General features: G+C 40.8%; 2 protein-coding genes and 1 long non-coding RNA gene across 3 annotated transcripts in view; 2 read left to right on the forward strand and 1 right to left on the reverse strand.

Moving 5' to 3' along the window:
* Positions 1-660: 660 nt before the first annotated feature.
* syn2b (synapsin IIb) overlaps positions 661-27,019 on the reverse strand; it is a 55,551-nt gene continuing 29,192 nt past the window's right edge. The window contains exons 3-13 of the mRNA XM_052076484.1: positions 26,256-26,347; positions 24,026-24,182; positions 23,201-23,290; positions 11,192-11,254; positions 10,839-10,981; positions 9,982-10,056; positions 9,774-9,876; positions 7,693-7,872; positions 7,529-7,595; positions 6,061-6,838; positions 661-4,520 (exon numbers count right to left, since the gene is read on the reverse strand). Coding sequence (XP_051932444.1) covers positions 4,364-4,520; positions 6,061-6,838; positions 7,529-7,595; positions 7,693-7,872; positions 9,774-9,876; positions 9,982-10,056; positions 10,839-10,981; positions 11,192-11,254; positions 23,201-23,290; positions 24,026-24,182; positions 26,256-26,347 — 1,905 coding nt within the window. The 3' untranslated portion in view covers positions 661-4,363. The remainder of the gene's footprint in view (positions 4,521-6,060; positions 6,839-7,528; positions 7,596-7,692; positions 7,873-9,773; positions 9,877-9,981; positions 10,057-10,838; positions 10,982-11,191; positions 11,255-23,200; positions 23,291-24,025; positions 24,183-26,255; positions 26,348-27,019) is intronic.
* On the forward strand, positions 7,678-9,765 carry LOC127607826 (uncharacterized). The gene is made up of 4 exons (XR_007964150.1): positions 7,678-7,912; positions 8,596-8,682; positions 8,824-9,467; positions 9,541-9,765. It is a non-coding gene; the product is annotated as an uncharacterized LOC127607826 (long non-coding RNA).
* LOC127607823 (metalloproteinase inhibitor 4-like) lies at positions 13,156-23,020 on the forward strand. The gene is made up of 5 exons (XM_052076506.1): positions 13,156-14,016; positions 18,263-18,360; positions 19,183-19,297; positions 19,735-19,859; positions 20,445-23,020. Exons 1-5 carry the CDS (start codon positions 13,884-13,886, stop codon positions 20,640-20,642), a joined length of 669 nt encoding a protein of 222 aa, XP_051932466.1. The 5' UTR covers positions 13,156-13,883; the 3' UTR covers positions 20,643-23,020.

Raw genomic sequence — 27,019 nt, forward strand, 5'->3', positions numbered from 1 at the left:
AAGAAGCAAACATCTGCTAATACGGTGGGTGTCAAACTCAAGGCCCGAGGGCCAGATAGACAGTGACATAATTTTAGGTGGCCCCCAAAGGCAAATCATGTACGTCAACTTGATGCTTCTTACAAATTATCTTCACTCTTGACAACACTGAAACATGAGATATTATAAGTATTTTTGTTACCAATCCTTTCTTGAAAATAAAAAGAAAAATAGTCGAACACTTATTTACTGGACTCTGATTTTACTAGTTATCCACCGTTTTTGTAGATGTGATAATATAAGGCCTTCATATATTTCTATGGGTTACAGTCATAACGAATCAAAAATATTTGGGTATTTTTGCACCTGGGGTTGTGCTTTTGAGCCCATTGTGTGAGTGCAGGGAGTGAAGATGTAAACTGTTAATTGGCCATGCTCGCCACCACCAGAGTTAGCAGCCATATTGAAATGTTATACCGCATATAATACTTGTGTGTTGTGTTTAACATTATAACACATAAGTTTAAGTCTCATGAACCACAAGGGCTGGTTGTCATGTAGTCGACTGTGCTGTAGTCGACTGTACATATACTAATGAATAAAATACAACACGAAATTTTCATACGCGTAGATCGCCATCTAGTGGACAAATGAGCAGGTACAAGCCCACCGCAGAATCAATTTGATTTCATCTGAGGGAAGTTGGAGCCACATCTTTATTCACGTGAATCATCTGTACATAAATGACAGCGTCATCAGTCACCAGGTCATGCGAAGCACGATTTTGCGGTTGCAAATATAAACAGTCACTACAAAAAACAAAATCTGTTACTAGATTGACGGAAATATAGAGCCTCCCAAAAATAAATCAATCAATCCATTTATTACAAAATAAATCAACTCCTGAGATGGCACATACAGATGGGCGACAAGTGAGTGTTAAAACCAACATAGCATAATTTCAACCACTGACAAGCAAACATGACGGTGGTATTAAGAAATCATAACATTACGGTTAGATTTAGCTGTCTTATTATTTCCATGATTAAATACTGGACACACCAGACTTTTCCGTTCTCTTGAACCAGATTTCTCCTTTTTTCGTCACCTGTCTGTTCATACGATAAATCCATCCATCCATACAGTACATTCACACATACAATAAGGTTACTTGTTAGCAACATGATGAGGGATATACATTTAATGACACATTGAAACGACGGTGCACACTAAAACAGAAGAGGATCCTGTCCGGGCAGCCATTTAATTCATAACTAGTTCACTCTTAATGGGCTAGCACCCTTTGGCCTGATTGGTTCTCATCAGACTTGAGCTTGTTTTCCACCGCCGTGAAGCGGGATACGGTTCTAAACCAATGATTTTCATATGCTTATGTTGTCATTTTTACTCTGGTCTGTTCCTTTGCAGTTTTCAAACTTGAGATAAAATGAACCGGACCTACCAGAGTTCACTTTCAATGCGGCCAAGACTACCTTTTCAAGTGGTTCCATTGATCTGTGTTCACACTTGATCAAATTAATTGTGCCAACAGAACAACCGCACAAGATTTCATTTTAATGGAATCAAATCTGACAAATGTAGAATTTATCCTTGACATTTGTTGAACCAAACAGCATCAGAGCTCGCTTGCAATGTGGCCGACATCACTTCAAGTGAGTCTATTGATCGCGGTCATAAATGACAAAACAGACAACAATAGTAGAGCAATCATACCAGAGTTCCTAACAAAGGGATGTGTTAACACTTGAGATATAGTGATCCAAACCATACTTGTGATTGTACGCGACTCTACTTTTTCAAGCGGTTCCATTGATAGATGTTGATACTTGACCAAGTAACTCCTGCTAAGAGATCCTCAGATGCTTGAGCCTAATCAAGCCATCATAAAGTTAATCAAACAGGACCAGGGTTCACTTGCAAGCGGATCAAGACAACCTCCCAAGCGGGTTTGATTGGCTTGTTCCTTGAGAACCAGAGTTAAGAAGATGTTCACACAAACAGAGCAATCGGACCAGAGTTCATCCAAAGCAAAACAAAATGTGTGAACACAACCAGAAGTGGTCACGGTGCGTTTATCTTGTGCACACCATGGGTCAAATAACCAAATGAACCACACTGAAATTCATTTTAACCCATCCAAGCCTGATTGTTGACACAGCCTTACTCGACACCATTCACTTGTGGTTTGAAATAGTTCTACGAATGAATTCCACCAAACTCGGGTTCAATTCATCTCAAGTGTGAACAGCAAAGATACGGTTCAGCATTACAACTTTGGTCACAGCCTTTGCAATGGAAGACCAAGAAGTTGACCTGTACCTGTTGATTGGTCGGTGACTGGATGAATGAACCGCACCAATGGGGGTAAATAGTTAGACTAGTTTAAATGAGACCAAAGACTGCTCGTGTCAAATCCCCCTTCTTCTTCTTTGTCAATTTCACTGTTGAAGCTGCAGTCGGTCCTCACATAAAGGAATGTCAAAGGGGAAGATGTCTAAAAGATACGCAAGTCTCACATGGATGTTCATATTTATATTGATAATAGGTTGACACCATTCAACAGTCATGTCAGGGTGTTATTGCACTACAGCCTCAATGTCTTCTTATGAGCATAATTAACAACTTACGATACCGTAGAAAGATCGACACAAGAGGTGAAACAAGAAAATCACCAATCACGACAACAGACATGCGTCTTTTTCCTATTTGAAATGCATTCATTTAATATTTGATAGGGTCCAAATCACCTTCACCACATTGCTTTAAATAAAGACTGCATTCTTATGGATTCATATGAGGTTTTGAAAACGTAACCTCTCAGATTAGCTTGCTTAGCTTAGCTTTGCTGGTTAAATTTGGTAACAAGAGAGATGGTCACTCCAGTAGTCCTTATCTTAAAAGTGTGTGTTTTAAGATAAAAACAGCATACCTTTTTTTACGTGTTATACAAGCAGTTTTTTTTACCTTGTAGCAGAGAAAGAAAGGATTCAAATGACTACGGTGATGAGTGCAGAGCTTTAGCCACATTCTCTGTTTATCTGTAGTTGATTAGCTTCTTGGAAACACAATACAATAATACCATACAATCATAAAATAAGCACAACTAACGTTTTTTGAAAAAGGTTATCTCTGAATTCTGTGCCACTCTGTGATTGGCCCTTCTGCGTTTTGAATCGTGGAGCTTAAAGGAGAAAGTTGAATAGGAAGCCTCGGTCTTGCCCCCTCGATTTTGTAATTAACCGATGAATGAATTTCAAGTTGACTCAGGTCTGCACAGCTAACAAAGCTGTGACTTGAATACACGATAAAAGGCTACAACATCGAGAGAGAGAGAGAGAGAGAGAGAGAGAGAGAGAGAGAGAGAGAGAGAGAGAGAGAGAGAGAGAGAGAGAGAGAGAGAGAGAGAGAGAGAGAGAGAGAGAGAGAGAGAGAGAGAGAGAGAGGCAACGAAAGGCAAAAGTCAACACTGGTAGGGCTCCTGGCAGACACTCCAAAGATCATGGCGGAGCCTCTGCAAGGAGCCATGCAAACACACACACACATGCACACATACATATACTGTATATAGATATATATTCACACTCACACACACAAAGAGAAAAATATCACAAATTCCCTCACATCGATAGGCAGTCGGCAGATGAGACACCAAGATTGGATTTACACAGAAACACGTTCGACGTGGGGTTTTTTTGTTTTCCTTTTTTAAAATCACACACAGTTTCACTGAGAGGGATCGAAAAATGGGTTTACTACGAAAATCACGAGGGAAGCCACCAAGTATATCACTAGTAGTTAAAACGCTTACACATCCAGCCACTCACGGGCGAGTTATGTCACAGATAAAAGCTTAAAAGCTACTGGCTTGATAGTTCTGTGCATTTTATATATATATATATATATATACTGTATATACCGGTATATGTGTGTGTGTGTGTGTGTGTGTGTGTGTGTATGTGTGTACTGCATCTATACTTTTATATACATTCTGTCAATATTGTATATTATGCTTTCATATAGCTCTGTTTCTTTAATAAGCTTTGGGAAAATAAACATTATATTCTGTAATATGCTGTTATGCTATCTAGGGAATATCAGTGACATAACTCATCATTCCGCCTTTTCTGGCACAGCGACATGCACTTAATATCCGAGCCAGAGTGCGTCACTGTTCACTCGCACAGACGCACAAACATGTTGACACGCAGGACGGACAGACATAGGCAGTACAGTACACTTAAAATTGAAAACACACATACGTCTCAGACTGCGTCACATTGACATGTCAAACAAGCCGTCGCTGGCCAATGAGGAGTGGGAGAGGGAAGTAATTAGAGGGCGGGAGATTGGTAGATGTTGGTGTCTAGTCAGAGAAAAGGCTGGCGAAGGACTTCCGGATGTTGCGAATGGTCTCGGCCTTGGCCTCGTCTTGGCCGTCGCCGCCTCCGGAGCCGGACACGCCACGGAAGAAGGAGGAGTCGCTGAAGGCGTTGAAGGCATTGGTCAGTGACTGGGACTTACTGGGAAGTGAGGAGAGAGAATGGGGAAGGAGTCAAGGGAGGAAAGGATGCACACAAGGGAGACAGGAGATAGGAAGTGGGATGAGGAAGGATGACAGACATTGGGAAACATTGTCACATTAAACGTAGAGGCTTTGACTATAGGAACTTCTAGAACTGCACTAGCATACTTTGTTAACCCAGACATGGACTTTATCAGTTGTCTGTGTTGGCAAGATTGATTAGTAGCAAGAAATTTGAGGGGAGGCATGGTGTTGTTCAACAAAGGAAAAAGATACATCAATAAAAACACAAGTTACAGGGATAAGTCAACATGCAATGAACAAAAATTGCAATGTTGTGTGAAAAGGTCATACGGATTACAGGAACAAAATTGTAATGTTACGACCAAAATGTTTTAGGCATGTTTTTGTAATGTTACAAGGTTAATGTCGTACTGCTGCAAGAAAAAAAAAAGCTTTACATTTTCGGGAATAAAATTGGATTACAGAGAGAAAAAAAATACATAACGTGTAATTGCACATCCACTACTTTAGGTGGCAGGGGCGCACTCGTTCAGTTATTTATTTTTTAATTTCAATCAAACTTCAAATAATTTGTAACACACAAAAAAAAAACATGTTCGAAAAAGTTTTTCTTTGTCATAAGGTGATCTATATTTCCTTTTTTATTTTAGTAATTATTGAATGGTATGTGGAGGTGTACTTATTACAATTTCTTTGACAACTTATGCTATTTATAGTTACATAGGACGCCATCATAATATCACAAAGAATAAAGTAACAACACTGTGTGAAAAAATTCCAAAGCGTACGAGAATAAAGTCTAACGCCAAGAAGCAAAAGTTGTAAAGCTAAGGTAATAAAGGTGCAATGTTACAGGAATATAGCTGCAGCATTGTCGGAAAATAAATCATAAAGTTGCAGGACTAAAGTCACAATAAATTAGGTACAGTATATTGGCCATGTCTACAACACGGATATATATTTATGACCGCAAGAAAGAAAAAAAGACCCTTCATGATAGGCAGACTTATTTTTGATTAAAAAAAGAGATAAAAAAGTAAACTTTGGCAACGGTCATTTTAGTGCCACTGTTGCCTCCACCAAGCTCAAAAAGTGGGTGTTAATCGTTTGTAGTGTGGTTGGGTAATTAGGCAAATTATGCAAAAAAAAAAACCCCAACAACAATGGCTTGATTTTTGCCAAAAGGTCAAGGGCTGTCTCAATAAGGTTGATTGAGAACCAATTCAGCTGTGTTGACGCCTTGCATTGGGTCCAAATTGGAGCAGTGAGCCACGAGATCCGTTAGATTGAGCTGTGGTGGGAAAAAGCTTGCTGTGCGTGACAGTGTGGCACCCACTAATCATGCACAATACTGCCATCTAGAGTCGTGAAGTAAACAGTACTGCCAAGTATGTCGAAGACTGGCCTTGGTGTGTTGGTCTGCACCCTATTGAATGCCATGCCGGTTTAGCTCATGTGTCAGATTAAATGAGGACAGAGCGCGGTCACAAGTGTGCTGACTACAAGGCTCTTACTTGAGCAGAGGATGGGATTTTGGCTGAGACGCTTGCAGGTCCTCTTGGGGCTCAGCAGGATCAGCGGCAGTTTCAGGCTCAGGGTTCTGGGATGGAGAGGCGGGCTTGGCCAGAGGCTGAGCCGTGGCAGGAGACTGCACATTAGGCGGAGACTCGCTGATTTTGGCTGGTGACTGGACCTGCCCTGCGGCGGGTGACGAGGCAGCGTCTGAGGCCTCAGCGGGCCCCGGGTTTTGAGGGGAGGCCTGAGGTTTGGGTGAGGCTCTGGGAGCAGGCGGCGTTTGGGGCTTTGGCTGCAGCTGCGGCTTGGAGTTCCTGCGGACAGGAGGTATGGGCTTGGCGGGCGGAGTGGGTTTGGACGGTAGCTCCTTTGGCTTTCCCGGAGCTTGGGCCGGGGAGCCCGGGGGCTGAGGCTTGGGCTGTTCCGTGGTCGGCGCTGAAACTGAAGGAGATGCAGCAGTTGAGGCTGCAGGAGAGCCTGGGCCTGCCGACTTAGCGGGGGAAGATGGTGAACCTTTGGCCGGTGCGGCGGTGGAGGAAGCAGAATCAGGAGAGGGTTTTGTGACAGAGGGAGCTCTTGTCATAGGGGGAGGCCTCTGCACTGGAGGCTTTGTGACTGAAGTGGACTTCTGGAGTGGGCTTGGCTTCTGGGCCTGACCTGTTTTCTGGGGTTGACCTGGAGAAGGTCTTTGGGACTGGGCAGCCTTTGATTGAGGCTCGGAAGATCTCATCAGTACTTCTGATGATGACTCCAGACTCTGTGCCTTAATTGATGCACCTAGAAATAGACACAGAAATAATAAGACAAGTTGTGCTACATTTACACCATTACATCTAGTCACATGAAATTAAAACTTTTTTGGAATGATTATGACTGTTCTCGCTAAGAAAAACAGAAATCTATCACCAAAGCGTTTCACCAGCTGGCACCAGAAGGGGGCAGCAAAACACCACATCAAAAATGGCTTCCAGTTTTCACTTTTAATTATGAAGACGAGTCCTGGCCAACATAAAAAAAGACATTGATTTATTTTGTCTTTTCGCTTATGGATGCTTATGTACGTGAAAATTAAATTGTGTTTCTGGAAGCTATGGTTTATGTTGTAGGCAGATGATGTATGAAGATGAGCAAAAAGCAATTGTAGCGTGACGCTGCAGAAAGTAAACAGCGTGCTTTGATAAAATAAATAAATAAATAAAAATGAGGTCAACTGAAACAGATAATCTGGACTGTGCTGAGCAGTTTATGATTTGTTTTATTTTAATGTTATATATTTGCACTCTTAATGAGGTCAACATTCAATTCTGGCTTGAACTGATTTATCGGTAATTTTTGAAAAATAACACCTACGTTTTTGGATAACTCGACACTTTTGACACATCAGTGCATTTCCAATGATTTTCTTTCAATATTAATACAGCAGCAAGTAAGATTATTTTTGTTGTTAAGTGCAAGTGTTCAAAGAACCTTGAGGTTGAGGACGCTGGCCTGTGGTTCTGCTAGCGTCTGCCACTCCGTCTTTAACAGCGCCACTCTGGCAGAGAGAAACAGGGAGGGAGGGGAAGAGCCAATGGGAATGGAATAAAACTGTCAGTCTTGGACTGAATAATCTGCAATGTCACCTCCTCTACCTGTGCGGGCGCTGTTGTGGCCGTCATCTTCTGGCCTTGAGGGGAACGAGCCGGCGAGCGGGAAGCAGCAGACGTCTTAGCAGTAAGAGCCTGGGTCATCTTTGCCAGCACCACTTCGGATATGAGTTGGCGATCCTCCGCCTGGTGATCGCCGACCAGCTGCATAGACGATCCCACCACCTGAGCACACGCAAAGGAAATGAGAGGGAATCAAGTCAATGTATGTATTGATTTGTCATATGCAATGCATTGAGATTAGGGCCAATGATGCCCTGCCTTATCCAACGAATTTCACACCATTACAAGTACAAATGATGCGACTTCAGGTTTTAGAAGCTTACCGGTAAATTAAAAAAAAACATTCATTCATCTTCCGTACCGCTTGATCCTCACTAGGGTCGCGGGGGGTGCTGGAGCCCATCCCAGCCGTCACCGGGCAGTAGGCGGGGGACACCCTGAATCGGTTGCCAGCCAATCGCAGGGCACACATAGACGAACAACCATCCACGCTCACACTCACATCTAGGGACAATTTAGAGTGTTCAATCAGCCTACCATGCATATTTTTGGAATGTGGGAGGAAACCGGAGCACCCGGAGAAAACCCACATAGGCCCGGGGAGAACATGCAAACTCCACACAGGGAGGCCGGAGCTGGAATCGAACCCGGTACCTCTGCACTGTGAAGCCGACGTGCTAACGTGCTAACCACTGGACTACCGGGCCGCCTTAAAAAAAACATTTTGGTATTAATGAGGGAGCATTTAAAACTTTCATTTGGTAGTTTCTGTGTTTATGTCGTCATAAAACACAATATTTTGTGAGCTTCAGTCAGAATGTTGAACTTAGCTGCCACTCAATAGGTTCTGTCTTTTTTTTCCTTTCAAATGACTCGTTTTGAAAGAGTTCGTATTTGTGGTACACTTGACTTGCAACTGAAGTCAGCTGGGATAGACTCAAGCCCTCCCCGCATCCTTCAACAGGATCAGAGGTACTGTATTTAAAATAAAATAAAAATAGTATTTATTTATTTACTCTTTCTAGTAAAACAATGAATATCACTAATCCATTTTAAAAATAAATCGCTATTGTTCTCATGAAAAAAAATGCCATCACTGTCCCTCTTTTTCAGAAGATGGCGTAAAAACAAACACAGTGATGGGAGAGGAAATAACTGAAGAAAAGGTCAAACCTCCTCCTCGCCTCCCACTTACACATGCTCTTATGGAGGATGAATGCATTGCTTTCAAATGTCACCGCAGCAACCAGGCCATTGCTGGAGATGAGGTGACTCGTGATCCACAAAATATGGGTGTGATGCCGTTGTGTGGCAATGTGTGCTCAAGTTCTTCTTCTGCTATTGGTCTCTTCTACTTTAACTGAATTTTCCGACAATTTTCACACCTCATTTCCCCACAAAATTTCCTTTACCAAATTTACCTTTATCTGGTTTCCCCCATGTTGCTGCTGGTTTACCTGTTAATGACTTTAAGCTCAGCGCTGGGCTGTCTTTCGGTCTGGTTTTACCCTGTTCATGGCCACATCAAAGGTTTTATGGCCTTCACGTGTGAGCCAATTGCTTTTTCAGTTATCCCAGTTGCATATATTTTTTTTGTGAGCAAATAAATGGCTAATTTTAGCAACACAAAAATTAGTATAAATGCATTACAGTTCTTGATCCTTGCAATATTTTAACAAAAGTGTGTCATAAATATTTGACTAAGATACGTGGGAGGTGTTTCAAATTCAGAAAAAAAAATTGAATCTGTCTCTTATGTTTAAGTCACTCCCAAAGACGTTTTTAAACGTCTTTGCAGACTTGGTCCAGAATTGGCTGGTACTGAATGAGTTTTAATATTACATTTTAGACTGTATTGAGGTTAAATTCAATCCGTTTATTCCCAGGCAGTCAACCTATTGGTCCCAGTGGTGTAAAATTAGGCCAGGCAAAATTAAACGAGGCAAAATTAAGCTTCCAAGACCATACTTGTCCCACTGATGCTCCACACACATTTTCATCCAGCCAGAATATATAAATACACTCAAGTGGCTTATAAATATTCCTATTGCTGTTTCGCTCACCTCGGTGATGTAGTCATTGCTGTCCTTGCCGCATATGGCCTTGACGGCGCAGATGTCCAGGCCGCCAAAAATCTCGGAACAGGTGTCGACCCACAGTTTAAACCTGACGTGGACGCCGACGTGCGACGGGACAATGTGAGAGGACGGTGTGACTCCGTGCTACATAACCAGACATACCACACCACAACATCGCTAACGCTGCGCTCACTTGTCAGTCATGGCCACTTGCTCCAACATGGCTGAGCCCGTGTTGCTCTTCCAATTACCAGAGATGGATGTTCGCCTGGCAAAGGAGGGGGACAGTGGAACGCGGTCACATTTCGAGTGAATGTCAGCTCCCATTATGTATGATGTCATGACACACACCAATAGTAGCCATAACATTAGGCACACTTGCTGCCTTTTAATGAGAGCCAGTGCAATTGTTACATGATAATGACACTTATTTTGATTGACACTGTAAGAATAATCAATAACAATTGATGTAGCTTAAAAAACAATTGTTACCTTGGGCATTTATTTACTTACCAGTAACTGGAAATAGAGGAGTCACTTATAATGAGTCATGCAATAAACATCTCCAACAAAAGAAGTCACATATAAGAAGTTGGCCATTTGTACAAATTCATACTATAATTTTATTCAAATTACATAAAATTATACTTATTACACACTCATTTAAGCTTTACAGATGCCTCGTTTCCTGTGAAAGTGCATGTGTGTCGTGTTCTCCTGAGACTAATGTTGCAGCAAGATGTCACATAGTACCTAGAATTACAATAATCACATGGAACAACCTGTTTATGACACAAACCAGCCGTCTATTTGGGGCGAGGTATTCATTATTCACCCATTGTGTCACACTTTGTCATTACACATACACAAACACCTCAAATAGGTGCGATTTCTAGCGAATATGTTCAATCAAGAAAAACGTGAATCGGTGAGTGCGACAATAGCACACCGTAAGTGTAAAAAACCTAAATACTTTCAAACCATTTTAAGTATCGGTACCTCCGATCTATCAAGGCAGAATTCAAGACTCATAAGTGTATCTCAACTTACATGTATGCCTTATAGTCATCGCCGATCTTTTGCACCCTAATATCATACTTGGCGTCGATGAACGGCTCTGTCGTGCAGTAGGTCTGCGTGATGGCCACCACGCTGGCGATATCCTGGAAGTCACTCAGGTTGTCCACTTTGACCTGAGAAACACGCGCTGTCTATCAGTATGCTTGAAATGTTTTTAACACCGTCAACGGTTCACGGATAGTCAGAGGATGAATGTTGACACGGCGTGTCTGTCAGCTCGATGGTGACTTTATTAGCGTCTCCCCCACACACATACAACATGACAGGACTACGTTGTGCACATATCAAAACAAAAACCCAGTCCATCTTAAAGGATAACTCACCTTTCCCATTCCAGAGTGGGCATGTCCGATCTTCACCACGACAGGGAAACTTGGCGTTGTGATCTGAAAGAGAATACAACAGTGCACAAAAGAAACAATAAGAACACCATGGCAACATGTGGATGTTTGGAAAATGAGGGCAGTCAGATGCAGAGTTCATTTTCAGAAGAAAATCAGATAAATATAAAAGGATAGCGCCCACAAACACCATATTGGGTATTTCCACCCTGGAGATATTTTGCTTTCTGTTGCTGCTTTGTATGTCCATCTTACTGCCTTCACTTTTACTTTTGTCTCATTGAAGAGAAATGCATGTTCTATGGGGTTGGGATCGGGTAACTAATTTTGCTAGCAGGTCTTTCTGCGTTCTCTTTTATGAATGAATAAATGAATGAATGAATGAAAGTTAGCGTTGCACGGAATTCACTTAACAATAAGACATCAAGAAGACGATAACCAACGGCAGGAGACAGAATTCCAATCTTTGTTCCTATAGAGCAGAGAACTCTTGTGACAGTGTACATGGAAAGGAGACAAAACTCAATATTTGCAAATTTGATAGGGGTGGCCGCTATCGGGTAGGGGGTTTGGACGTGAAAGCCTAGACCCACTGTCCAGCGGCTCGAGTCATCATCTATCTTCAGTGAGTTCATTATTGTCTCACACAATTGAAACGCATGCTCTATTGCAGGGGTGTCCAAACTTTTTGCCAAGGGGGCCAGATTTTATGTGGTAAAATGTCGGGGGGCCAACCTTGGCTGACATTCTTTACATTGAACAACAATATTGTTCAACAAATTTTAGTAAGCCAGTCTGTTTCACATTTCCATTTTTATTTTAATTTCAACAATCTTAAGAATTTCTTTTGGTTCATTTGAAACAGGTATATCACATGCAACTGCTTATTCACTTGACTTTTTCTTAAACAGAAGTCTCCTGAGTGCAAATTGATTGATTTGAAAGATAAAATGTATCACCATGACTTTTCAATAGTCACAAAACCTTTGACTCGAACAATAGGGAAATGAACAAGCAATACACATATCCACAACTGCAAGGATCATTTGAAATATGACATATCAGTCAATATAAACACGGAGTGATGTCTTGTTAACTCGTGAGTGATGCCCTCTAGTGTCTAAATGCTATTACTCATTTAGTGAATGCTATTACTCATTTAGCCACTAGAGGGAAGCAGTACTCTATGAAACATCACTCACCAGTCTACGAGACCTCAGTCAATGCAACACGTGTTCCATTGCGCCCAACCTGCGGGCCAGACGGCACTGATTTTATGACGGGGGCCGAGGGCCGGATGAAATTCGACCGCGGGCCGGACTTTGGACATGCCTGCTCTATTGGGTTATGATCAGGTGACTAACTTGACAACAGAATATTTGTCTGTTGCATTTGATCGATTGTACATGTGTCAAACTTCAGCCCCTGGAGCCACTATCCGGCGTGTTTTAGATGTTTCCCTCCTCCAAGTCAGCTCATCAGCAAGCTCTGCAATACAATAGTTGATGTTTTGACTCTCAACATGCTTGGCCACAGAGCAATATACGATCTTTGATGTTTTGTGGTGTAGTTTGGATCTTGGGGAGTCGGAAAGAAGTTGACCTTAGTTCTATCCATCCGTCCTTCGTCTCACAGGGGTTGCAATTATTTTTTGCATAGGGCCACATGAGAACCAGAAAATATTATGGAGGGCCGGATCAAAAGGGTGAACTAAATTCAACATCATATTAATTGGATTTCTTTATTTAAAAAGCAGTATTTTGCATTTCTTGGCATGTTTTTCAGTCTTCAAGAGTACATTATTCCGTCGTATCGAACGGGATTTGCTTGACTTGGCGCGACTGCGGATTCCGTATCGTCTGCCCCTTCCTCCCTATGCTCTGCAACTTCAAGTAACTGTGCCAACTGGCGGTGAAATTCCTGTCATTACAAGTCCAAATGAAATGAATGCAGTCATTGACATTGAACCTTAATTGTGTACCAACCTTCAGCGGGCCGGATTAAAAAGACCAACGGGCCGGATTTGGCCCGCGGGCCAGAGTTTGCCCATTCATGATACATGTCTCACCTCTGATACATACTCAGCCAGCACCATTTTTGACATGTGATATGGGAGACTTAGGATTACAAATGTTTTCCTGCTCATCAATCTATTTAATTACTGCTTTTTGCCTTGCAGATGCTTACAGTTTTATCTGCAACAAATTAGTCTGTTTCTTTTGACGACATTTAACACGCCTACGGATGCTCGTGGAGAAGAAAGGAGGTAGGACATCAAAACAGGAGGGGGGGTGGTATGATGCATGTTTTTTTTTCTGGTGGTTGTGAGGAGGCTGTGCCTAACTTGTCGAGTGCATAAGAGGCTCCCTGTGCGCGACCCTCTCAGCATTCATGACCAGAGTGCCAGGCGATCCAACTATTGTAAGTTTGTCCGTGTGTCGTCGTGTCGAGAAAGTGGGAGAGAGAGAGAAAGAGTGGGGAGGGAGGGTATTGCAGCTTCTTCTGAAATCATTTCTACCTACAGCTGCTGACACCCGTGGGTTGAGGCCCACTGGAGCTTTTTTTTAAAAAAAATACTTCCACTCTTCTCTTCAAATCTGAATTTTCATCAAGGGAACTTGGCAGGATTTGCACAGGGTTTGTTTAAGCCGTGGGAGCCAGCGTGAGTATCATCATGGCCATGTCCCACGAGAGGATTGTGCGTCTGGGGCTCTGGGTGCTCCTCTTGCTGGGAGCAGGCACGGTTGTGGACGCATGCAGCTGCCACCCAGCTCACCCACAGCAGCTCTTCTGCAGCGCCGAGACGGGTGAGTTGGAGACCATTTGCTACTGTTCAAGCAGAAAATTGTTGAAACACCCTTCAGACCTCAGACTGTTTACTGAATTGTCTTCTGAGCCCAATTAGAGGGAAGCAAAATACACAACAGTCAGGCGACTGGGTGGGTTGCTAATCTTGAGATCTTATTGGCATTGCTGCAACATTCTAATTACTCAGATTAAAGCGTACTCAAATTAAGACCTAAATACAGTAGCCAAATCTTGCAATTAAGTATATTTGATAAATGGGTAACTTTTTGGTAAAATGACAAGTGGCAAAAGACTGTCACACTAATTTTAATATATACTTTTTATATTTTGGCAAAAAGTTGCATGCGCAAATATTTTAAAACCTGTTTCCAACACGGGAATAGCGGTTCAGACACATTTCCAAACTGCTGTTTGCAAAAATAATTCATTCCCTCAGACTTGAGGAAAAATGTGGTGTCAGGAGATAAATGGGTTTCGCTTGGACCCTTAATGCTAATATGGGTTAAACTCTACAGATAGGCTCATTTCTTTTCTTAAAACACATTTTGCATTGTATTATTATTTTAATTCGGTCACAGACTGGAAAAATGTGGTAGGAAATAAAAACAACAGGTGGCTTGAATCAAAAACACACAACTTTGTGCAGTCCTCTTTCACTTTCCAAATACATTTTCCATTATTTAACTCAAAATGTTGGCTCATGCAAGGGTGATAATCAATTGACAATAAAATTGTGGTTGTTTGTGAACAATATTCCTCGGAACACAAACATGACCAAATAGTTGTTACAAAAGAATAAATCCTCTAAAAGTGCCCTTTAGTTTGCCCTACTTGTGCCGTTGCCTGGCTTTCATAATCCCCCTTTTTACTTTCTTCTTTCTTTTTTTTTTCCTCTCAGCACAAGCCAAAACCAACGCCGTTGAGTACTTGGCTTCAGCAGAAAGCCTTAGTATCTGGGGTCAAAATATGTTGCAAAATTGAGGCTGAGAGCTGCTTTTGAAAATCTGCACATGGGCTTAAATTGGATCTAGGTTATGAGAGCACAGAAGAGAGAGACAAAGACAGAGGAGTATTTTTTTCCCAGCATGGTTGAATTGCTTCCGTTGTGATTGATGGAAGCCAAAGTGTATTGGTGCACCTAAAGCAACGCTTGATCACATGACAGCCTTATATACCGGTAACTTCCTGTTTGTGGCCACCGTGCTCGACGAGAAATAAAAAGTGATTCGGAACGGATGTGACGCGGCCGATTTCACTTTACGCTTTTGGTGAACAGTTAAGGATCCTGTATATGTTGGGCTTCTACAACATATTTGAAATCATGAATATTCTTTAAGATTCAAAGAAGATGATTCAGTAAGCTTCGTATGAGGCACACAGAATATCCAAAGCAAGTTGTAATTATCTAGCAATTAATTAGACCGTGAACATCTCTGTACACTTAAATTAAGATGCTGCAAATACAGGGGCAGCAATGTTAACATTAACCGCAAATGGAATTCACTGCAATTAAGAAGTACAGTAATAGAATTTGACAGATTTGTCTCAGGGGATGCCCATTTAGACAGTAAACTAGTATGACCTGAATCAATGTTGGTGTCTCCTGGCCGATGAGGGCACTGACGATGCCCATAATTTCGATGTGTACCCTTCATTGAAATTATAAATACTGCTAAAAAGGCCTGTTTGCTTACTGCTTGACTCCATGTTTAGGAAGTGGCATGTTTAGGAAGCAAACCACACCGCCCGGCGTAATTCTTGGAAACCTGGTTAAGATGTGCTAAAAGCCTGCAAATCAATGTCAATTTTTATTGCATAAGCAAACTCTCAGACTGAAAATTGTAGACATGCTTCACCCGACACAGACTCAAGCTCCTCACATGGCCAGCTCAGTCCCCAGACCTCAACCCTATTGAAATTCTATGGTGGCAGCTAAAGAGGAGAGTGCAAAGCAGAAAACCCAGGTCACTGGATGATTTAGAGAGATTGTGCAAAGTGCAAAGTCATTTGTCAAAGTACGCACACAACAGTTTAGGGGGAACACATTTCCTTTGGGGTTCTGCTATCCTGGTTGTTTTTTTTTAAATGTCGACTGGTGGCGGCCTTTCGGTTGACCTGACAGTGTCGTGAGAGCCAGTGCGACTTTTGAATAAAGCCGAACATCTGACTAATATCTCATCCGTACAAACCTTGAAAGAATCCCAAGCTATGTCCGTGTGTGTGTGTGTGTGCGTGTGCGTGTGCGTGAATGTGTGTGTGTGTGTTGGACGGAGGCCAAGGCAGCTTACTCCATCGTTCTCCCCTTCCTTCCACTTCATTTCCATGTCTATAGGCTGGGCCCAATGGTCTGCATACTAACAATATCAGTGTGAAAGACCACTGACAGTGCAGCTTTGTGAGGATGACAAGGGTGCCGATTCATCTGGGCCGAGGGATGTTTTTTACTACATCAGTTCTCATGGTTTTCGAAGTTTGCAATATGATGTTGTTGCGAAGTTCATGCACACTAAATAAAAACGGGGAGGATTTTATTGATTCAAAAGAGTCCCGTACGATGTTTTCAGCTGTTAGTAGACTTAATTTGTTTTCAACGGTCCCACGCCAAACTTCGGCCTGTTTACTTTCTGCTTAACGTCTGTGGCAGGTGGCCCATTAAGGCAGCAAATCTGACACGTATTCTCAAACTTTATTTACAATGATTCCACATCAAACATCTGCCCATTTGGTTCCTGTTGTACTCTGTGTGGCAGCCCATTGATGCAGAAAACTACTCTGACCTGAAAACAAGACCCCAACACTCAAACTTTATTAGTTTAGAACGGTCCAGATGGAACTATTGTTTACTTCCTGTCAGGCAGTTCCGTTTAGGCAGCAAATTAAATTGACGCTGCCCTCTGCTAGTTGCTGTCAAGATGTAAACTCCATTATCCTCCCATTGATTTTAGAACTGCAAAAGTTGTCTTTTTTTTCCACATTTGCTTACTCTGGAATGTATGCCGTTTGTCTGTTAAAGGCCCATTAAATATCCAAAAGCAAATCTTCCCTGAAATCGATGCGATTCTTCCAAGTAATGCATATGCGAGGCTTCCACATCATGAACCACTCATTTATTCTGATGGCAAAGCAGTTGACTCTTCTGTTCTTTTGGCTAATTGCTTGGAGAATCTTTCTATCCCTTCCACATTTGGCTGCAGCCAAGGCTCAGGCTGCCAACCATTTTATCTGTACACACGGCAATGCGAAGCCAGGGTTTTTCTACTTACCATTAACAGGTGGCATCGAGCCACAATTGCGCTCACGGGAGAATATTTAAGTAGGCCAGCTCATTTGCCAAAGACTATTTTAAGGATCAATTGGAAGGGTGGGTTAAGAGAGCAGACTGATCGTCATTTTTCAGTGATATGACAAGATACTCGAAGAAGTGCCTTTAAATTTAAACTGCCGCATATTATTGTTTGACTGATTGTTCACAAATCAACCAACGAATCAAAATTTTAAGAAGGCATAAAGGACAGAAAGTAGTAGAGGGCAACCGTATTTGATGTTCTTCGAGTGTGCTGCCTCATCAGGCTGTGGTGGCATTAAAACAGAAAGTAACCAGGTAGTTTGGATGTGGGGGTATTTTTGATTGCTGCTGTTGTAAAAATATAAAATCTGAACATATTTATGTGTTATCTTTGTCAGGAATGAAATTTGCCACACGTATGTATAGTCAAAACATAAATCCGGTTTGGATCTCGATTGCATATTTTCGCATATAGATGGGAATGGTAACCATATTGATTTCAAATGCACGTGTTCTCAAATGTTTGTTTTTGGTTTCCAAAAGTCAAATTTTGTATGATCAATCTAATTTACCAATTGTGGCCATTTAAGTCCTGTATTAATCTGATTGGCAGCCCATTTAGGCAGCAGTCACAAACTGCCTTCACTGCTCCATGACATAGCATCAAGATAATGTGATCTCATAAACAAACTAAAGCTCAGAGCCGAGACTGTTGCTGATTTTTTTTCCACAATATTGCTTCAGAATTATACTCTATTACAGTCTAACTTTCTAAGTTTCATGACCAGTAAAAGATTTGCAGTGTTATTGACACACACCAAATCTTTACGGACCATCTGCTTGGCTGTGGCAGAACTGGGGGGGTGCGGCCGGGATTTTGTGTTCATGTAAAAAATGTATAAAAAAACACTCTTTTTTTCAACCATATTCTAAGCCAGCCCCTTGTTTTTTTCTGACAGTGATCAGGGCGAAAATTGCCGGGGAGAAGATTGTGTCGCCTAGCAACAGCTCCTCCCCCTACATGAAGATGATCCAGTATGAAATAAAGATGATCAAGGTGAGATGTGCCGTAGACTAATCCATGCTTACATGCTTCACAGCAGTGTGTAAAACTACAGAGAACATGTCCGATTTGTAGATTTATAGGTCTATTGCGGCATACCCGGTCCGAATAGACGACAAAGTCTGTCTGGATATAAAACATAATGGATCGGAACAATGACGGTACACTGCACTACAGTATGCCCATAACACCAAAAAGAAAAAAATTATATTTGGTACACACAAAGGTGTGGGGCTGGGTCGTGCTTTTAGGCGAGTTGACAATTATTGCCACCACGCTCCACCCATGCACGATAATGAAAAGTTATTTTGGGCCAAATTTAGTGCCGCCTATCTGTCAAGTATGAGTGCTTTCAATTTGGTAGAAACTGGACAAAGGCCCTGAAAAAATGGGACCAGGAAATAAATGGCCACTTACGGCCAAAATGGCAGATTTTCTGTGTCTTCTCGAGCATGTTTTCTTTTTTTTTTCTTTTCTTTTTTTTGGTGGGTTTCCTGACATGACTAACAAACTTCATGTTGCCAATTCAAATTGCCTTTAGGGGCTGAAACATTTATTTTACCACTGCTCATTATTAAAATTGCATCAAAAAACAACATGCTTTTGGCTGCATTACAGTACCGGTAACTGTATTCTCAGGCTGTAAAAAAAAAAAAAATCTCTGACCAGCTGGTTAATAATGCTACTACGTTTCAATCCGCCTGTACTAGTGCTGCCACACCAATTTAGAAATGAAAAAGCATCCAATATGTGGATTGCATGGTAATCCCGCACAACCACCCTGACCCTCTCCTGCGTCTTCTCCAAATGTGCCAGATGTTCAAAGGGTTCGACAAGGCCAAGGATATCCAGTATGTGTACACCCCAGTCTTCTCCTCGCTGTGTGGAGTCAAATTAGACTCCAATAACAAAGCAGGGTATCTGCTCTCAGGTATGAACATTGCTGGTTACACTGGGCAACATTTTTAAGAAACATTTTATTTATTTATTTATTTTTAAATCAGAGATGTAAGAAAACTTTTGTAGTGGATTTTTTGTTTGTGCTGACTCAAAATCTGGCTTTGCGGTTTCACCAACACATCAAATTTTCATAATATTAATAATAATAATAATTTGTATTTAGTAATAATGAGGAATTAAGGGCTAGGCATGGCAATATCCGTTTTGTGCAAGCTTTTATAGGTCAAATTTAAAAACAAAAATGAAAATATCTGCTAAACCTGGTGTGCTAGAAAAAAAGAAAAGCTATGATTGAAATCCAAAATATATTTAGGGACACATAAAAACATTTGACAAAAAGTTGCTATTCATCATTGTTATTGTGCCTAACTTGAAATAATCACTGTGTTTTGCAATGGCTTTTCACAGGAAGCATGTGGAGCGACGGGCGGCTTTCCATTGGTCAGTGTGACCTGGTGGAGTCCTGGGACAATTTATCACTCTCACAAAGGAAAAATCTCAACTACAGATACCAGATGGGCTGCGAATGCAGAGTGAGTCAGGATTTTTCATTCTTCCTACATGAATATTCATATCTGTCATCTGCCCAGGAAACAGAAACTATGACTGAAAGTAGTTTTCTTAATTCTCGTGTATCATCCTACCACAATCATTGTTATTAACTATTGATTTTCTTTTATTTTTACTTGCCCACGGTTAAAGGTTACATACAGTCTAATTGAACGGCATGTTAAATACAAATAAATACTAAAATATGGTTGGACGAGACCATTCAAAGATTTAAAGACACATTTTTAAAAAATCGTAAAATGAACTTTAAAATATACAAGGAGCCAGTGAAGGGATGCCAAAGTTGTAGTTATGTACTCCCTCCTGTGTGCACCAGTTAGGAGGCGAGCAGCAGCATTTTGGACCAACTGGAGGCACTTGAAGGAGGACTGGCTGACTCCAAAATAAAATGCATTGCTGTAATCCAGGAGAGATGTAGTGAAGGCATGAATTACTGTTTCTAAATGTTGTTGAGCAAGGAGAGGCTTTACTTTAACCAGCTACCACTAATCGCCACCACGTTTGCCGCATTTTAACCCGCTGTAATTTAAAATGCCTTTTTTCGGCAGATCAACGTGTGCTACACGGTGCCCTGTGCGTCCACGGGAGAAAATGAATGCTTGTGGACGGACTGGTTGCTGGATAACAGCCTTAATGGCGAGCAGGCGCGGCAGTACGCATGCATTCGTCGCTCCGACACAACCTGTGGCTGGTACAGGGGTGGCCATGCCCCAGAGAAAGACTTCCTGGACATGACTGACCCTTAACCGTCTCAAGATTCCATCTCCGTCTGACTCCTGTCATGCCTCCAGTCAGAGGGATGTCCTGCTTTGGCCCGTATAGCTGAAATATGGATGATTTATGCATAACGGCATGCAAAAGGGCTGATATCATTTCTGAAAGAGCTCCCACTACCAGATGGATGCTGCGGCAATGCTAATTAAAGTTTCATTGAATAATCGTTACAAAGCGCTTTTAAAAATGTGCAGAGGCATTAGGAAAGCTTGGCATTACCGTTGACCAGGATTTATACATTAATTCCGAGAACAGCTTGGTTTAATTTGCTTTATATTGCAATATCGAAATATCATGATGCAGAAAAACAAGTGGACGCGTTTGTGATCTCTAGGCTGAATTATTTCCCCTCTCTATGCTCAGTCTGCTGTTGCTGCTGCAGCAAAAAAAAGCCTTGAACCACCAGCTGGTTAGGTTTGGTGCTGCTGGAGTGCTGATTACAAAAAGAAGATATTACATTCCTCTTGTTCTAGCTTCACTATACTAATTTAGAACAGAATCAAAAAAATCACAAAATATGCAACAGCTGCTGCTAAAACAATTATGCTGCCAATGAACATTAAAAACAAAATTACTTCAGAAATCTATCTGCTTGCTTCTGCAATAGATTATATTGACCATCTATAGTCAGTCAAAGTCTCTAAAAGAATAGCTAACAATAACACCGCTGCTTAAGTATTGATTCGTCCTGCCCAAATTGCCTCAGCAATATTCTTGCGTTTGAGAAACCTACGACAGCCTTAAGCTTCCAGAGGCTTAACATAATAATTTTGCAAATTTTACTACGACTTGCTGCTAAAACAAATACTGTGCTGCCATTGGACATTGCAGAAATTGCCTCATAAATCTGCTTGCTTTTCTTCATACGGTATTAACTCTGGAAAGTCACACGGACCAGCTGGTTCCGAGTGCTGCCGCTCAAGTGCTGAATACAACAAGGACAAGAGCTCCAATTTAGAATAGAATCTAAAATGCATCTTGTCATCCTAAAAGCTGGTCAGAGCTTGTGGTCCCTTAGCAACTACAGTACTATGTTCGCAGAGCCTTTAAAAGTCATTTTCTGAAAATTAGGTTGCAGCTGCCGCTAAAACAATCACTGATCAGCTACTGAACATTGCAAATGTCAATTACCTATCCCACAAAAACAAATGAATGTTTGTCTGACTTCTGGGTTCGATTTTTGAAACTCTCGATGTTCAGGCAGCGGCAACAAGTCTCAAAAGACCAGCATTTGTAAAGTCATTTTTTGTAAACAGCTGCTATTTGCAAAATTGAAATGTCCTGTTGCAGAAAATCCATTACATACTTTTATGACCTCCAGGCAGGATTATTTTCACTCGCGTTGGCAGGCTGCTGCAGTCTCTAAAGTCTCTTCAGCTGGTTCAGAAAGCTGCTGCTCAAGTCAAATTTGCCATCAACCGTCTTAATTGCATGAACTCCTAGTAAACATATGAATCGCATTTTAAACACTTCTTGTCAGCTCAAACCACTAAATGCACTCCCAGAGCTTTTTAAAAGTATTTTTTTTTCGCAAATGGCTATAGGGTTGCTGATAGCACAGCCGCTGCAAATCACATGCAAATAATTTATCTTAGAGTGAGTCCTCCTCTCATCATTTGCATGCGACTGACAGTTAACACATTCAGTGTGGCAGCAAGGTTATTAGTCATGTAAAAATGTCAGGCATTGATCTGATTTGCAGAGAGAATTTCAAGTGGGCCGCAATTAGTGCCAGACTCATTAACTACGGTTACAATGGAACTTCCCCATGCAAATAAAAATGTGTGTATAAATAGAAAATCCAAAATAGGAAATATGTATGACAACAATTCCGGTGATTGTAAATATTGTACTTCATTGAACATTAAAATGTTTGACACTAACGGCATTTACTTTTAGAGCTTTCATATACAGATAGATGTGACGTAAATTTAACATCTTTCAAGCATTTTCATTTCATGATGTTTGCGATTAAATGTCTTGACACTTCAAAAGATAACAGTAACCGCACATTCCGTCAACTCCCTGATCTGGTTAGTGGTTTTATAAAAAAATACAGTATGGCTCATTAACTGTCACACCTGAGCCACCAATGAAGTATTACAGCTCAGTATGCTAATTTTACAAATATATATCGTTGCATGATTTGTTTGGCATGCATTAATTTTTAACACTAAATGATTATCATAAACTGGATGGTGTTAGTGAAGTGCCATGAAACAATGCATGTTTTATACTGAAGAAATTGTTGCGGATTTGTATTTATGCCTGTTTTTGTCAAAATAGTGCTGTTTTTGTTTTGTATTTCCATGTACCAAAAAAAGATTGTATATAAAATGTTGAAATGGAATCTTGTCTAACACACTTCTTTGATTTCTCCAAAAGGTTACAAAATGTTTATCGTTGCAGAATACTGAAAGTGACTGGTGGTTTCTTTGTTTTTTCGTCTTCAGAAACCTGATCAAGAACATTTCATGTGTAGTCGTAAAAGGTTACAAAATCATTAAAAAAATAAGATAGGAATGCTCACCATGTCCTTGTAGTTGGGGTAGAATGTTTGTTCGATCACAGGGAATTTGTCAGCACCCAGCCTCTTCTGATTGTTGATCAATTGGGAAAACTGCAGATAAAGACAAGAAATAAAGGAAAACATACAGTAAACACACGATTATGGTCTTGGGGGGGGGGGGGGGGGGGACATGATGAACTGTGAACTAAGAACTCGTGTTTACATTTTGTCTGAGATTTTAACCTTTTATTACTGTGCTAGTTTACAAAACGTCGTTGAAAATATTGCCCATGCTTTCAATGAAGAAGCGTAGCACCATCAGCTGGACAAATACACAAATTAAAATTTGAACATATGCGGGCCCTATTATCATTCCCAGTGGAACTCTAACCGGCGGACTATCTGAAAGGAAGATTTTCCCCATTTTCGGGGAGAGGGCAAAGCTAGCTACCAAGGCTAACTGCGCTTCACACGTGTGTTGGATTAACTGCTAATGCTCACAAAGTGCTAAGATTCTATAGAAGAGGCTTGACAAGGTCCAACATAACCTTTCTACTTGATTAATTCCTGTTTTAGTCACTGCAACAGCCCGTTTAGGCAGCAAACTACAGTAGCCGCTCCTCTGACAGCTGTGGCCATGTAGTCAAGCCCATTCTATCTCCATTGCTTCATGGCACAGCGGCATGATAACACAATTTTATTGATGTGAACATTACACTCCTTTAATTCCCCAGGACAGAAAAAAAAATCACATCTTTGTATACTTCATCTTATTCTCGCTATTAAATGCCAATTTCTTTGTTGATGTCTGTTTGCTGCAAATGTAAGGCTGTTAAAATGACTTACAGCCCAGGGTTTATCGCAGAGGTTGTAGATGGAGTCCAGTGAGTTGACGGAGGGGATGCCGGCATACTGCAGTCCAATGATTAGGTTTCGAAAGTCTTCGTTCTGGGCCATGCTGAAGGCATGTTGGCGGACCAAGACAAAGTCTGGCCTAAAGGATCTGATGGGGCAAGAAACAAGGAAATTAAGAGGAGAAGAATAAAATGTCGTACTGTTGGCAATAGATGTGATAAATGGGAGAAGAAAAAAAAAGTTTTGTGTTTTATGGCAAGACTCATATTTTGCCCACACACTATGAAGAAAAACTCAAAATGTTTCTTACTTTAAATCACTCATCTGTTTAGAATGACCGATCATAGCATAGATCAATTATCTTTTTAAATTGAGTGAACCTCAATGCAGATTCACATTCTCTCTTAATTTCTTTGAACGTTTTCATTTTGATTGAAAACGGAGTGAAACATTAACATTTCAGTTTGAGTAAAATTTTGGACAACTTTTACCAAAAACTCAAGGGAATTATTTATATGTTTAGGCTAATCAGAAATGACCTATACTTTTTGTTAGAATTTTAAAACAAAGAAGACAAGGGTGTCAAACTCATTTTTGTCACTGGCTACCAAGATTTGAACACAGAACTGAAAAAAATGAGGCAAACGTAGAAACCAATTTCTGATTTTTATTTTTCCCACAAGTGAATTAAGGAAATAAAATGTCCACCCCAGTGAATTTGTCCTCTGTCCGCCTCATTTTGTCCAATCAGGTTCCTACACGATGTTCTGCAGTCTGCATGGAGAATGAAATCAAATCACTCATAATGGAAGCTAAACTCAGTGGCAGGTCAATGTCGACTGAGCACGGCTCTCTTGTTCTTTCTTCATTTATCCCCGCGCATGAACCAAATGAAGGCTTTTTTTTTTTTTAATGCAGCGCTTAAAAGAGCAGTCTGGCTAAAAAAATCAATACAGGGATAGAAAACGTCTCACACAGTGTGACCATCACCAGCTGTTTGTGCATCGAGAATACTTAGCAGACACACGGAGGAACCTCAAGTGCACATTGGAGAGGACACAGCAATTAACGGGACAGCCTAATCTCCTCATTACTCATGAGAAGGAAAGGGCAGACCTACATTTTAATCAGATGTGACCCACAAGCGCAAAGTCATTCCAGTTTCCTTCTGATCATGGTTAAGGACTTTGGTGACAATTTTGTCAGGGTGAGGCAAAGTTGAATGCCTTTATAAATGGACAATTTGAAGTTTGAATAAAACCGGCTTGAAATGTCATAACCACCGCACCGCACCAAGCCTCATTTCAGCCAGCATCAAAGAACTGATTCTGTGTGTGTTTAGATTTTTTCCTTTGTCTTATTGGAAAACGTTTTTTCCCCAAAACACTGTAGTAAAAGAAGAAGAAGAAGAATATGAGAACCAGATGCTTATTTTGGGATGTTTCTCATTGAGTTCTAATTCCCGCTTTCTTGACAGAACTGGAGGTTGAGCAAGTACTGTGCAACTTTTTGCAAACAAAGGACTTTGATTTCAAGCCACCTGTTTGCGCTGTGTGTGTTATATTATTAACAACATGACACCAGTGGAAAACAATTGACTGTTTGTTCCGACACAGCTTTTCTCACTCAAAAACTTGCATCTCGAGCCTGTTAACGAGAGTTTTTAGGGCAAGTGTCAGAATTTGAAATGTGACGCTTATTTTGTCCCGTTGATAATTTGGAATGATCAACCTTGTGTTTGTCCAAAAAATGTTTACATGGTTCATACTTAGTGCCAATTAGATGATGTTCCTTGGTTGAGTCCTATTTGATAGCTCCATAGACAGACAGCTAGCTAGCTCGCTAGCTAGATAGATATATAGCTATAGCTAGCTACCTCGCTAGCTAACTAGATAGATAGAGATAATTTACACTCAAAGCTGTGTTTAAAATCATTACATTTGACTGACTGATGTCCAAAGGTTCATCTCTGCTCCAACAAAGCCTCTTTTCCCTGCACCCTTCAACATTTCTCTACCTCTACTCAACATAAACAGAGTGTGCGTGTGCATACCAAGCAGCCACAAAACATAATTGCAGTACTGGTGCCCTCATTTCCTGTGTTGGTTAGAGAAGTGGGCTCTTAAGACATGCTTTACCACCAGCAGGATTCCGAGGGGGGAAACTATCTAAACGGTGCAAATCTAAGATCATCATGATTTGATGCGTGCGTGGTATTCACCTGGCCGTTTTCACACCGCCTCTGATGACCTGCATGTCCACGGTGCAACTTCCATTTGAATGTGCAATGAGGTTGATGTCTGAGAACTCGGCCTGCAGGGAGACAGCAGACAAAATGAACTTAAATTATTAACACACATTGCGGTAAGACTGAGTTGAGAGCAACGTTATACTTTGCTACGGACTGCAGACATAATTCATCATGAATTACTGTATTGTGCAGGGAAGCAGAACAACACCGATTTAAGGCCTAATATCGTTAGCTCACTGAGTGATTCACCCCATAGGCTCTCACAAATTACATTAACTTTTTTTGTGTACTTGCAGGAAAAATATGTGTAATCATGTGTAAACGTATTGAAAATGTTACGACAATTCCTGTGAAGGATAAAACATTTATATATTATTTTAACTTAATTATATTATTTCATTAGTTTTCATCAGCAACGAACCAATTTCAAGATTTTCAATGATCAAAACATAATACGTAATATATTTAATGATAAAGTTTAAAATCATTTTTCATATATATAGATATAGATATATTTACATCATTTTATTTATTAGAAAGATATTTTAATTCCGATAAAATATGGTAAATGTTCTTTAAATCCTTTTAAACACCTGTTCCACTCCCCAAAGCAATTTTTTTGTTTTGATATTATTATTTTGTATTCAACATGATAATGACAATTGATAAATTTTGTTTGATAAACTTTGTTACAGCTGCAGCTGTTGTGAAAGTGCTATATAAATCAGCATGTA

Source organism: Hippocampus zosterae, chromosome 9, assembly GCF_025434085.1.
Source record: "Hippocampus zosterae strain Florida chromosome 9, ASM2543408v3, whole genome shotgun sequence".
NCBI classification, from domain to species: domain Eukaryota; kingdom Metazoa; phylum Chordata; class Actinopteri; order Syngnathiformes; family Syngnathidae; genus Hippocampus; species Hippocampus zosterae.

Excerpts from the sequence above, each read along its gene's own strand:
- LOC127607823 (XM_052076506.1), top strand. The coding sequence starts at position 13,884 with ATGGCCATGTCCCACGAGAGGATTGTGCGTCTGGGGCTCTGGGTGCTC. Across the intron at positions 14,017-18,262 it reads CTTCTGCAGCGCCGAGACGG|TGATCAGGGCGAAAATTGCC; the intron begins GTGAGTTGGAGA and ends TTTTTCTGACAG. Across the intron at positions 18,361-19,182 it reads ATGAAATAAAGATGATCAAG|ATGTTCAAAGGGTTCGACAA; the intron begins GTGAGATGTGCC and ends CAAATGTGCCAG.